Source organism: Pteropus alecto, unplaced genomic scaffold (assembly GCF_000325575.1).
Source record: "Pteropus alecto unplaced genomic scaffold, ASM32557v1 scaffold14, whole genome shotgun sequence".
Taxonomy (NCBI): domain Eukaryota; kingdom Metazoa; phylum Chordata; class Mammalia; order Chiroptera; family Pteropodidae; genus Pteropus; species Pteropus alecto.
Window position 1 is genome coordinate 18,805,155 of NW_006436810.1, and position 12,669 is coordinate 18,817,823.

The 12,669-nt window shown below is 64.3% G+C and overlaps 1 protein-coding gene across 4 annotated transcripts in view; it reads left to right on the plus strand.

The window, feature by feature from the left end:
• The window catches only part of CTDP1 (CTD phosphatase subunit 1), a 38,713-nt gene extending 28,710 nt beyond the window's left edge, over positions 1-10,003 (plus strand). Inside the window, exons 10-11 of one of the 4 annotated variants that reach the window (XM_015590828.2) lie at positions 7,781-7,956; positions 9,388-10,003. In XM_015590828.2, coding sequence (XP_015446314.1) covers positions 7,781-7,956; positions 9,388-9,657 — 446 coding nt within the window. In that variant the 3' untranslated portion in view covers positions 9,658-10,003. Of the gene's footprint in view, positions 1-7,780; positions 7,957-9,387 lie in introns of those variants that run through there. The other 3 variants (XM_006913741.3, XM_015590829.2, XM_015590830.2) reach the window with 3 other exon arrangements.
• Positions 10,004-12,669: the final 2,666 nt, after the last annotated feature.

A 12,669-nucleotide genomic window follows, 5' to 3' on the forward strand; every position in this document is an offset into this window, starting at 1 on the left:
GCACAGAAATAAACGTTAGATTTAAAGACGTAGACAGTGCTCTCTGGACCAGGAGGAACCGAGGCGAGGGCCATCCTAGACGCCCTCCCTGGGGCCACTGTCCGGGAGCGGCTGAGGTCAGAGCGACTGGGGCTCTCTGCTGGGCTCACAGCAGGAAATGGCTTCGGTGCTTGTGGGCTCGCGGGGCGGGAAGTGGAGGTTGTGGTAGCTGCCCGCCCCGCCCTCCTGGTGGGCGTCCTCCTCGTCCTCAACCTCGTCCTCTCCTCCGCCCCACCCCGCCCCGCATGGCGGGCCAGGGCTGTGGGTTTAGAGTTCGGAAGCTGAGGAACGCCGAGAGTGGCAGGCGGTGCTGGCTTGGGCTGCTGTCCCCGAGGCTGCATGGGACAGGGAAGGGCCCTCTGGAGTCGCTCAGCAGCTGAGCAAGGGATGTTCGCGCTCAAAATTGAGTAAAGCCTGCTGCCCCTTTGTCCTTGGCTGCTAGAGGTGGGTCACAAAGTGAAGCTTCCCCTTGCATCTGCTCCCCGAATCCCGTGCGGGGTCCCGTGCGCACGCTGGGAGCTCAGCACGAGCGCCTGACGGCCCGCCCCCCGCACGCGGCTCGCGAGGCCCAGCTCTGCTCTCTGCACCGGCGCTGGGGGCAGCGGGGACAGAGCCCGGGCTTGGAGGGCTTGTGGAGACGGTTCTGGGAGACGAGCCCACAGGCTTCTGAATACGGACCCGTTGTCAGAGCCGAGTGTCCCGCCAGCTCGTCCAGGGGTCCTCATCCTCACAGGACGATTCACGGCAGATGACGTCTCAGCCCCCTGCGATTTCTGCAGAAGTCCTCGCCCGTGGGAGACTTCTCTCAGGTGGCCTGTTTTGGGTGCGTTCTGCTTTGATTTATCAGCAAATGGTATTTCAGCCCAGTGACAGGATGCCTTTGGCATGAATTCCTTCCGTGGACTCTCTGCTGAAAACATTTATTTCACGTAGGTTCTAGGAACCATGGGATCTAGTGCCGTCACCTGACAGGGCTTGTGTGACTGCCCCGTGGTGCTCTCTGCTCAGCTCAGTGATTGGAGAGTCCTGAGGAGTGTGATGTAACCAGAACCCTGCTCGCCTGTGCCGTCCTGAGGCCCTGAGCTGGCGCCGTGACTCCAGGCCTGGTGTAGTTGTCGTCGAATCCACCAGAGGGAGCTCTCCAGTCAGGCTGTGCCCCGCGTGCACAGACGTGTTTACTGTTGCTCACCTGCTGTAAATTCTCATGGCCACATCTGGCGGCCCCACAGCCTGGGCTCCGTCATGCTCTCCCCAGGCACAGCTCAGCCGCCCTCTCCCAGGGCACGTCCTAGGGGGTCCCGCAGCAGCCCCGTGGGACTGACAGCAACTGCATCTTCTGAAGGGTCGTGAAAGTGCGCGCATGTGGTGTTGGTGCTGCCTGGTTCTGCGTGGCATGCTGTGCGCACACACATGAGCTCTCCCCGGCGGAGGCTCGCGGTGCCGTCAGCGTTTGCAGGGCTCGGGCGCGGTGGCCAGTTGTCCACGTGGGCAGCCCTTGCGGTCCAGCACGCGAGTGGGTGTGAGACGGTGAGCGTTGTGTCCGGGCAGGCACCTGGTTGCTTGGATTTGTATGTTTGTGAGCGTAGTGGGCCCGTCGCCTGTCCGTGTGTCGACACGTCGTTAGCGTCAGGCACAGATATGCCATCTGGGGAGTTAGTGTCCTGAGGCAGCCACATGGCCCCAGGAGACCTCGGGACACGCACATGAGCCCGACAGGCACCGGTGCCTGTCACTGTGCAGATGCGCCGTCCTGTCAGCACTCTGGGCCTCCCGGCGGTCCTGGGAACCCCAGGGTGACCTCAGCCTGCGGCTGCCCCACACACAACTCCTTGGGGCGCGAGGCCAGCACATGCGTGACTCTCTACGGAGCGGCCGGTCTGCCTGCACAGCGTCGTCACCGTGTCCCAGATGAAGCCGCACGTCTTCCACTGGCCTCGGGACGCAGCGATGAAGCGGTGCCTTCCAGCAGCCCCGGGAAGCCGGCCCCGGGGACGGTGGGAGGAGGAGTGTCCCGGTGTCTGCTCGCAGGCCAGCACCATCCGCGCACGTGACCCCTCGCCCGGGCATGAGTCTGTCCGTGTCGTGCTGCTCTCACACGAGGAAGGTGCGGGAAGGGGCTGGTGAGCAGGCTCAGGGTGGGCCGTGGGGTTGGCGATGCTGCTGGCGGGGCTCCGGCCCCCTGCCCTGCTGTCCTCCGTCCACTCTCAGGCGCCTGCTCAGTGCTGCAGGTGTCCGGCCCTGGGAGGTGCATCCCGTGGGTGGTGAGGGCAATGGATGGTGTGTGTGAGAGCCCACGGTGCGGGTGAGGAGGCAGGCAGGGTGGGCGTGCGTGCACCCCACCCCCGTGCCCGTGCCTGGTGGGACACACCGGTGTTGCGCTTGGCGCTGACCGAGCGGCCACAGGCGCGACCGCAGCTCCAGGGACAGTACCTGCATGGCGCCTGCCGTGCCCTCTGCTCCGTTTGCACGTGTGTGTGCGCCCTGCGTGTGTCTCCCAGAAGCGTCTGTGTGCCGGCCTCAGCTGGCCGCTCTGTTCCTGCCCCGGCCACATCTGTCGCGTGTTAGAACTTGGTGCTGGTTCTGCTCCTTCATTTCGTCGACCTGCACATAACTGACCACAAGCTAGAACTTGATCCAAAAGTGTGCGCGTCATTTTCTGAGGTCGATGAGAGGTTTTTGTGGCGGGGTGTGTGGATCCTGGCCCCACAGCAGAAGGAAGACTCCACCTTTGAGTAGGAGTCACATCATGTGCACGTGAGGGTTTAATTCCACAGGGAGCACAAGACTCGTGTCAGGGCCAGGTAACCGGCGTCAGCCCCGGTGACCGGCGTCAGTCCCGGTACTCATGGGACTGCCGGGGCTCAGGAGGGCTCGCTGTGGGGCGGGAGGCACCCCCGCCATCTGGCAGGCAGCGGAGCCCTGTTGCCTATGCCGGGCAGGGGTCGAGGGGGTCCAGCCTCAGCATGTGGCGGAGTGGGAGGTGCCCTGAGAAGAACCAGCGTGCAGGTGGTTTCCTGGTGTTGTCCTGCCCACCCCACCCCCGGCTTTCTGGGCCAGCCCGCCATGAAGCTGTCTTGTCATGGTGGACAGGCCCCTGAGAGCAGAGTGGTGGGGGCCAGCCATTTGTTTCGTGTGCCCTGCAAGTGGCCTGGCGCCCGATCTCAGAGAAGGGCCCCTAGCTCTGCAGACAAGCCGGCCCTGGGCTCACCGCACGAGCACAGACATGGGACAGACCCCAAGAAACGGTCAGAGGCCATTTCTGCGGTGGATACCCAAGGTGCGGGGTAGACAGGCAAGACGCAACTTTCCATCACAGCCTGACCAGTCTGGTCATGTGTCAGGCACAAAGCTCATGTCTGCAGAGGCCCGAACAGGATGTCATGATGTTTGAGATGTCCAGGGCACAATCCAGAGGTTACTCAGTGGTCACTGGAGACTGGCGTATTCCCGAACGGGCGATGGCAGATTTTCTGGGGTGGCCCAGATGTAGCTGTCAGACCCTGTGAGGGGGCTGGGGTGGGGCAGCCCGATGTGAGCGCAGCCTGGAGAAGAAATGCTAGAATCGAAAAAGTCACCGAAGTCCTCTCGGCCTGCGGGGGGGCGGGGGGGGCGGGGGAGGCTCACCGAACTCAAAGACAGTCACAGAAATTGCAGTTAAGCAGGGGAACGGGTTGGGGGAGAAATGATCTGAGCCTCAGGGATACTTGGGTCAGTACCTGACCTTCAGCATCTGTGTCACCAGAGCCCCAAAGCTGGGAGGGGGACTGGGGCAGAAGACACTGGAGAAGTGGCCGGTGGCTGCCAGCCGTGGTGGGGCCTAGACCTGCTGCCCCGGATGCTGCGCCCCTGTTTGGCCACTTATAGAGTCATCAAAACAGAGCCGTGTCGTCCACACACTGTGTGTCACTGCTTTGCCCCCTGGGGTCAGAGCAGACTGGGGAAAGGCCACATTTGAGAAGGGCTCTGCGGAATATTCCAGGTGAGTCGTGGCACAGAGACAAGGTCGTCCTCGGTGTTCCCTGGCACTAGGGGTCTCATGCATGTTTTACGAGCAGGTGGTGCGTGCACAGGTTTGCCGCTTGTCCTCTGCCGTCCTGGATCTTTCTCAGTGCGTTACCTCCAGCCTGCGTGGGCGGCCGGGCTTGCTGGGCTGTTGTCTACGAGTGTGTGGCCTGAGCTGCCTCAAGGTCAGTGTTAGGTTGGCATTCTGCTCGGGAGTGTGACCGAGCTCCAGGAGTGGGCAGGGGCGCCACGGCAACTCGCCAAGGGACTTCCCGATAGGTGACGTGCTTCCATGGGGCAGGTGTTCGCGGGCCAGCTAGTGGAGGTACGAGATTCAGGGTTTGTGTGGACGAGTCCCAGAGTCGTGTTTCTCATGCACGTGCTCACACACGCACAGGAACCGGTGCTAGAGGGGCGTCTGTCCCAGCAGGCCGTCCTCCTGTGTTGTGCCTCAGGAAGCAGGTGTGTGCAGATGCCCCTAGGGGATCGGCACCCCCTGGCCTTTAGGAGAAGCGATTCCAGATGACACGTGACAGTAGCATTGTAATATTAACAGTAGTGGCAGGGGGGCACATGTCATGGTTTAGTTCTCATTTCCTGGCGTGCCCGTCCCTGGAGCCTGCCAGGCCCTGTCCCCAGGGTACGAGCAGGCAGCTCACCCGAAACTCAGCCTTCAGGACTGTTTCCTGATTGACCGCTTGGGCCGAGGGACGGACGGGGAGGGCCTTGTCCCATTGCCACCTCCCAGGCCTTCGTTGGCGGTTGCCTACTGGAGTTGAAAGACCGAGAGAAACTCGGGTGACCGCAGGCTCGCCCACTGCACACCCTGCAGCACCGTCAGCTTGCACAGGTGCGTAAACGCTTGCGGTTCCACCGCTGCAAACACCCGGCCACGGAGAAAAACGCATCTGTCGGCTCCAGGTGCTTTCGTGAAGGTGGTGTCGTTTTAAGCTCAGCTGGACAGTTATTCCGAGGCTGGGGCGGCGGCCTGCTTAGAGGGGTGCTGTGTGCGGTCAGTCCCCCGGGACAGCGCACGTGTGCATGTTTCTGCTTCTGCCTCGTGGGGGTCCCACAGCCACCAGGGTTTGGGGTGGTTCCGCCTGTCATCTCAGCCGATTTTCACAGTATGGAATTTCTGCCAGGTCCGGAAGGGACAGTACTCAGGTGTCAGAGCCCCTCTTCACAGGTCCTCACAGAACGAGGGACGCGCGAGCACCGGGGCTGACAGCAGGCCCGAAGGGGCTGGAGGCCATACGCTTCTGGGGTTCGGAGTTTGAAAGCCTGCGAGAGAACGCCCCTGTGTTCCCTCGCTGGCCGGGCCCACTGGCCGGGCAGCCCTGTCACCGACGTGTGCTCCCCCGCGGGCACACGCAGTAGCGCTGCTGCAGGGTCGGCTGCCTCTCCTCTGTGTCCCTCGAGGGGCGTGTGGCTCGTTGGGCCCCCCCTGCTCATGGACATTTTAGGGGGTTCGGTGTGGACTGGAGACAGGGTGGCGGGTCGTTACTCGCGTGGGTGACGGTGCCAGTTGCCCAGGGCTGCAGCTGGCTTTGCTCTAAGAGTGTCGCTGTCCGCTGCAGCCAGCCCCAGGTCCCCTGGCACCCTCCACACCCCGCTGTGCTCCGGCGGGGCGGACCGGCCCTGCCCTCCTGGATTCGGGTCAAGAGATGGGTCGGCTGGCAGGCCATTTGTTGAGATCACTAACGGACAGCACTGTGTCCTCTGCTCACAGGCACAGGACACTTACGTGACCAGAGGTGTGGGTGTCCACACCAGGCATTTCAGCCACTAAATGCCCAGACCCCACAGCCTGGGCACTCAGTCCCACCCAAGACACCAGCTACAACTAGTGCCCCAGCTCGTAAGCTGGACTCTGACAAGCGCTGTGAGCTGGGGTTCCCGCACCCCTTCCTCGTGACCCATCGTTTGCCAGAACGGCCCGCAGGACACAGGGCAGCACACAGCCAGGCTCACCGCATCTCTCTGTAATGGGGGGTGCGGTGCAGGGTTCTGGTGCACAGCCTCCAGGTGCAGTCCAGAGGGGCCCCAAGTGCAGGAGCTTCTGTCCCCTGGAGCGAGGGACACCGCCCTCCCAGCACCTGGCTGTGTGCACCCACCTGGAAGCCCCCAGCCCATGCCCTGGGGACTCGGGAGCTTCCTGGGGAGAGCATGGTGGGCCCTGTCCCCTTCCTGGGGCCGGAGTGGGACCGAAGGCAGCAGGCTTCTCAGCTGATCCAGGAGCCACCCAGGGTCACGTGAGAACAGAAATGCTGCTGTCACCCAGGAAACTCCAAGGGAGACAGGGCAGAGACCAGGAAATAAGTGTCTCATCATTTCGTGCACGTGCAGCAGCTTTACAGACTAGACAAACTTACTAGGTAATGGCCTCTCCGAGGTCATAAAAACGTGATTGCGTTGACTTACAGGGGTTTGGATAGCAGTGTTTGCTTTTTCTGCATTTATCTTTTTGGAAAAAACAAAAACACTTTCGGTGTCTGCTCGGGCCCCATTTGTGGCCGGTGTGTCCCCCACATTAGATAGGGCTGCCTCCCCACACCCCCTTTTCGCCTTTCTAAGTAGGTTGATGTCGCCGTCTTCGGGCACGGGCACTGCCTTAGTGGCCCATACACTTAAAGCGAAGGGTCGCCCAGCAGGGCTTCTGAGCCTAGGAGCTGGGTCCAGGAACATTGTCCTCCAGCTTGACGTCACTGCAGGTGCAGCGACAGGGGCTGGCATGTCTTGGGTGCTTGTGACACATCTGCCGGTGTCCTTGGGCCTCTGCCAGCCGGGCCGATGCTGTCAGCAGAGCGCCACGAGTTCGTGGTCGTCTCGGTGCCGGAGATGCACGTCTTCCTGTCGCATGTTCGTTAGGGCAGAGTGGTTAAGGACTCCAGGTGTGCTAGCTCAGCGTCACTCGGGAACGTGGCGGTGTTCCAGAGCCGGGGCTGCAGGGTGGGGGGCTGGCCAAGAGGCTTCTCGTGCTGTGGCTGTCGCCCGGCGTCTCCTCTGCTGAAGGACCAGGGTAAACGAGAGGGGGGGCGTGGGGTCGGCCAGAGGTCACGCCCGAGGTCGGTCAGGTGCAGACGGCAGCCAGGGTCGCCCGAGTCTGGCCCAGTGGCTCCCTCGGGCGCGTCTGGTGGTGCCGACGCGTGCCCGTGCGGTGCAGCCGGCCGTGTCCTGGCCTGCTTCCCGGGCCGCCGCGAGGTGGAGCCGGGCCCGTGGCCCCGGGGAGCGCTGCAGCCGGCAGCCTCTGCCCCGTTCTCTCCCCGCTGCGCGAGCTGGTGTCGGTGGGTCTCAGTCCGCCCTCCTCCTGTACTGCTCGCTCCCGTCCCCCCACCTGGCACATCTGTGGGTGACGACGCCTGAGGTCTTTCAGAGAAAAGCAGCATGGGCACCCTGTGGCGGGACGCCCCTCCCGCACACAGGGCTCCTCCCGGAGAAGCGCTGCTGCCACCCACTGCCTGGCGCCGCCTCGGAGGATGCCACCGCGCACCGCGAAGCTGCGGTCCCGTGGGGGCACGCGGCGGGGAGCGACCCGCATGCCCCGTGCCGGCCAGGGGTGGCGTCCCACGGCCCCCGCTGTGTGCACATAGCGTGTCTCGGCGCTGCCGTGATGCAGCGTGGAGCAGGGTGGGGCGCGGTGGGTGCTGGGCTCGGGGTGGGGCCTTGGCCGGCCGTGTCTCCCTCCCCGTAGAGAGTTTGTCTGCGCACATGCCGACTCCTGCTCTCCCGTCTCCTTCAGGTGGACGACATCCTAGGGGAGGGCAGCGACGAGAGCGACAGCGAGAAGAGGAGGCCGGAGGAGCCGGAGGACGAGCAGGAAGCCGGGCCTCAGCCCAGGGAGCCCATGGCCCTGGGGGCCCCGCGGGGGCCGAAGTCAGCCAGCCAGAGGGGCACGGGGGACGGCCGCGGGCCCAGGTGAGGACCCTGGCGTCCGGGTGGGCACGCCTGGCGGAGTCGAGCGCGCGGCAGGATGCGGCGGCCTCTCCTGTCTCGCACAAGGGAGTCGTGCGGTCTGGGGGGCCGGGTGCTGCGGGTGCTCGCTCGTGGTGTGTGCCGTCCGCACGGTGTCTGCGTGCTCTGTCCGCATGCAGACTCGCACATGCTGCGCCCGCCATCACCACATACGTGTTTCACGTGTAGTTACACGCTTGCCACACGTGTGCTATACATGCCTAGTCACATACCCTACACGTCAGGCCGAGACTGCCGTCATGGCACATCCCCCGGCCGGGCTTGGGGACTGTATCGTGGGGCTGGCACTGCCCAGGCCGCTCGTCGGGGCAAAGCTGGGACAGGGCGTTAGGGTCGTGGCTGGGTGTCCCCGGCAGCCTGCAAGGCGGTCGTTGGCAGGTTGGACTCGCTGCTTTGGGAGCTCCGCAGCGTGTTCCAGCTCACGTCCCCAAGGTCATCAGTGGAGCTAAGCGACCTGTAGCGGCTCAGGAGGAGGGCTGATGGCCCTTGCTGGTTACGTAACGGGCTCCTGTCGGTGCACTTGTGGCTCATCAGAGTCCTTAGTTTTGACGGCTGCCTGCGGACACAGCCGCTCAGAGGCGCTGGGCCAGGGCGGGCACGCACCCTGGCTGGCCTTGGTTTCCGGGCCTGTGAGCATCCGCAGGCTCGAGCAGACCGGCCGTGCCCCTGGGGCTTTGGGTCACCTGCTCGTACCTGGCGGTTCCCTGCGGCGACGGTTGCCAGTGTCTGGGCTGTGGGGGAGACCAGTCATGCCGGCTCACAGGTGGCACGGTGGTCAGGGTCCCCATGACCGCGGACACAGACGTCTGTCGTGTGCTGACAGCACATCCTCACTGGGAGGTGGAAACGTGACTCCACGGGACCTGGATGAAGGCGTCACCGTCTGCAGTCACCTGCTCCGTGTGAGCAGACTCGCGGGCCCAGGCCTGGGCCTGGCTTTCCCGTGAGCCCCTCCAGGGACAGAGTGCCCCACCCAGGCAGGTGCCTGGTCATCTCCAAGTCCCTCCCGAGCCGCTGCAGCCAAGGCCTGGGAACCCCCAGTGACTGTGGGAGGCTCGCTGCTCTGCCCCCCTCCGTCCCGTCCCCTGTCACTGTAGCCGCGTCACTGTCCCCCTGAACAGTCCTGGCGCGGTGGTCTCAAAGTCTCCCGGTGCATCGCTGACCCCCGGGTGGTTTCTCAGCAGCATTGGGGGACTCGTCCCCCACATCTCTGTCCTTGGCAGTGTGAGCCTGGCGGGGAAGGGCGCGGAGGGAGCCTGTCTGTCCTGGTCCCGGGTCGGGCGGCCCACTTGTCCTCGGCCGCAGCTGACACCGCAGCCCCGTCCCCGGGCCGCGTGCGCGTCGGGCGTCTCAGCGCGCGTGCTTGTCTTCCAGAGGCCACAAGAGGAAGCTGCGCGAGGAGGACGCGGCCAGCGAGTCCAGCAGGGAGTCCAGCTGCGAGGACGAGGGGAGCAGCTCGGAGGCCGACGAGATGGCCGCGGCCCTGGAGGCGGAGCTGGACCTCATGTGAGCCGCCCCGCCCGCCGCCCCCCGTCGACGCCCCGCGCTGGCCCGCGCCCCTCTGACGGGCTTTCCTTTTCTCCAGAAAGACCTGTATATTTTGCAAAGCTCCACATACAGAAACACATTATTTTGCAGAAATAGGTGTTTTTAGAAGTTCTACTTCAGGAAAGGCTTCTTTTCTGGGACGGGGTGGACGTAGGGCTCAGAGCGCGGCTGGAGCCGTGATCTGCAGCGTGGGGGAGGGGCTTGGGGGTCGTTCAGCATGCGGCATGTCCAGGTGAGGCCCGGCGTCCGACGGGGCACAGCGCTGTGGCGTCCTGTGCTCGCCCACAGCCAAAGCCACCAGCACGTGGAGGGCCAGGGGCCCACGCCACGCGGCCTGACCGTGTCCCGCTCCTCAGACATCGGATGTAAAGTTTTTGTATCTATTTCATATTTGACCCCACGCAGGTTTTTCTTTGATCTAATAAAAACCCTTTTTGTAAAAGCTGCTGTGCAGTGTGTTGCAGCAGCAAGCGGCCTGTCGCGTCCCTCTTGGGGGCCCAGGGCATGCCCCATGCGCTCGTGCGGGTGGACGAGCCACCCCTGAACAGCTCCCTGCCTCAGAGCTTGTAGGACGGTGGACCGAAGGTGCTAGAAGTTTCCAGGTGAACTACCCTGCCTCGGGCGTCCAAGCGGCTAGGAGGTGGCCTGCCCTGTTCGCCGCCGCCCGGCTGTCGGTCTCCGTCGGGGTCTCGGAAGCCCCGGAAACAGCTAGCAGTGCCGACCTAGGACCCTCTCGCTGGCGCGTGGCCGCACAGGGTCCCTCGCGTCTGGCGTGTTAGGGGACAGCCGGGGCATGAGACCCAATGCAGTGCATGGTGGCCGCAGGCGGCGGGCCCGAGGCGGGGGCTGGGCTCCGCTGAGCGTCGGGCTGCGGGTGGAGGACTCTCAGGCCAGAACATGAGCCCCGTGTGGGGTGACGACCGGGCTATGCCCCTTCCAGCGGCATTTGTCACAAGCATCGCACCCCCTGAGAGGGAGGGATGCCCACTCGACTCTGGCAACCGCGGGGCCTTGCCAGGCGTCCTCTCCGGCAGCGCCTCGGACTTCGGCAGCTCAGCCCTCCCCTTCAGCATGTGGCGAGGGAGGCGGCGGGTCCGACGGTGCCGGTGCCGCCCTGCACGCCAACTGTGGGTCTCCTTGGGACAGCTTCTGAACACTTGTCCCTCCCTGTCCCTGGGAGGAGCCAGGGTGGGAGCTTGTGCTCTTCGGTGCTTCGAGAAGCGCCCCCGTTGGCCAAGCCCGGCAGCCCTCGAGCCGCGGGCAGGAGCAGGAACCAGGGCAGCTGGCGTCCTGGCTCTAGGAAGTGGTCATTCACACGCATGCCTGTCCCCTACCTGCTGGTGACATCTGCCGTGTTTTCAGTTTGTTTTTGGTAAGTTAGACCCCAGCCACGGTCACCGGTGAGTGACGGCCCCAGAGTCGCAGGCACACGCAGCTCTGTGCCCTGTGTCCCCTCACCCTGTCACTGTGCTGGGGCCCCTGGGCACTAGTGCTCTGTCACTGACGGCGAGGAAACAGGACTCCTCCCTGCCGGCCGTGTGACTCGTGTAAGCGTCAGCTCTTTGGGTGTGGGTGTCCAGCAGTGTGAGCTCCATCAGAGGAGACGCCGCGGTGGTGGGGGCGTCACCTTCGCTTGCCCCAGCCCCGGCCTGGGTTCGGTTCCCAGCTCGGCCACCTTCCAGCCAGTGACGTGGCACGTCTCACACTTCGGGCCTAAGTTCCCTCGTCCACAAAATGGGCAGCATGCCGGCGCTGATTCCACTGGGCTGTGTAAGGGTGACCGAGGTCATGAAAGCCGGATGTGACACCATGATAGGGCCATGAGCCACGGAGAAACCCAGTGGCCAGCCCAGTTCTGCGTCTGGGTCGCAGCCACGGGGCAGCCATGCTCAGGGTTCAGGCCGGTCACGTGCTCTCGCTGTCACTGTGCTTTCCGGAACTGTCACGGCATTGCGACTGGCCTTCCTTCACCAGCTGCACGTGCCCCGGCTGAGGACGAACTGCAGACACCCTCGGCAGACGTGGGCCCGCGGCCCGTCCCGTTCACCCTCCCTGCACTGTCCGGGAGTGTTGTCCCAGTCTTCTGAGCTGACACCAGTGTCACGTCTCGCTTTTTCATGTGCCAGTTCCCCCTGGAAGCGCCATGACCAGATGCGCCACCGTCCCCACAGTGTGAGCCTGAGGGCGGCAGGGCCCGGAAGCTTTGCAGAGAAGTGGTCTGGGGCCAGCGGTGTTTTCAGGACCAGCAGTGCTTCCAAGCCCTACGAGGAGCGAGGACCGGTCAACATTGACGTCAAGCGGCAAGTGGCCAGAGCCATGTCCATCGAGCTCTGAGGGGACACTGCGGAGCTCCTGGTTTGGACGCAGGCTGGGAGCCGGCGGGGAAAGGCCCTGAGCACCTGCTTCTGTTTGGCTTCGCTGGGTCACATGATCGGGGCAGGATGCTGGCTTTGCTGGTCCAGCTGTCTTGGCAGAGGAGGCACAAACAGCCCCCCAGGACTGCGCCCCAGGCCCCACCGGACAAAGCAGTGGAGGGGAGGTAGGAGGGGGCGTCTTTCCTGCCACACACCCGTGAGGCAGTGGGCTCGGGCGGTCCCTGCAAATGCACGTGTGAGCTGCCTCAGGAGGGAGCCTGGCTTGCCATGCCATGTCACGAGACAGGAAGTCGTCACGTGCTGGGCCCTGCTCTCCTGGCGAGCCCAGCGGACAGAGAGCTCAGGCCGCCGGGATCGCAGCGTGGGCAGGAGGCAGGCAGGTGAAGGGCCAGGGCCTGGAGACACTGACGGTCAGGTCGCCCCAGTCCATCCTGCGTGCTTGGTGATACGGCTCCGACCTTGGTCTCAGCCCCGGCTGCTTCCCACACCCGGGTCCCCAAGCTCATCGACCTCGGTGGGAGGCCGTCCGCAGGTGCTCTGAGATCCAGCGGCAGTCTCGCACTCAGCCGTCCGTGGTCTTTACCTGGAGGAAGATGCTAAATGCCAAAACGCCGGTGGTGAGGGGGACGCAGGCAGCCGCCATGCTCGGCCTGTCGCTCCGTCTGTGGTGGGGACCGGTTTGCTTCCTCGTCATTTCCCATCTGTTTTCAGCTCAGCCCTATGGCCCATGACA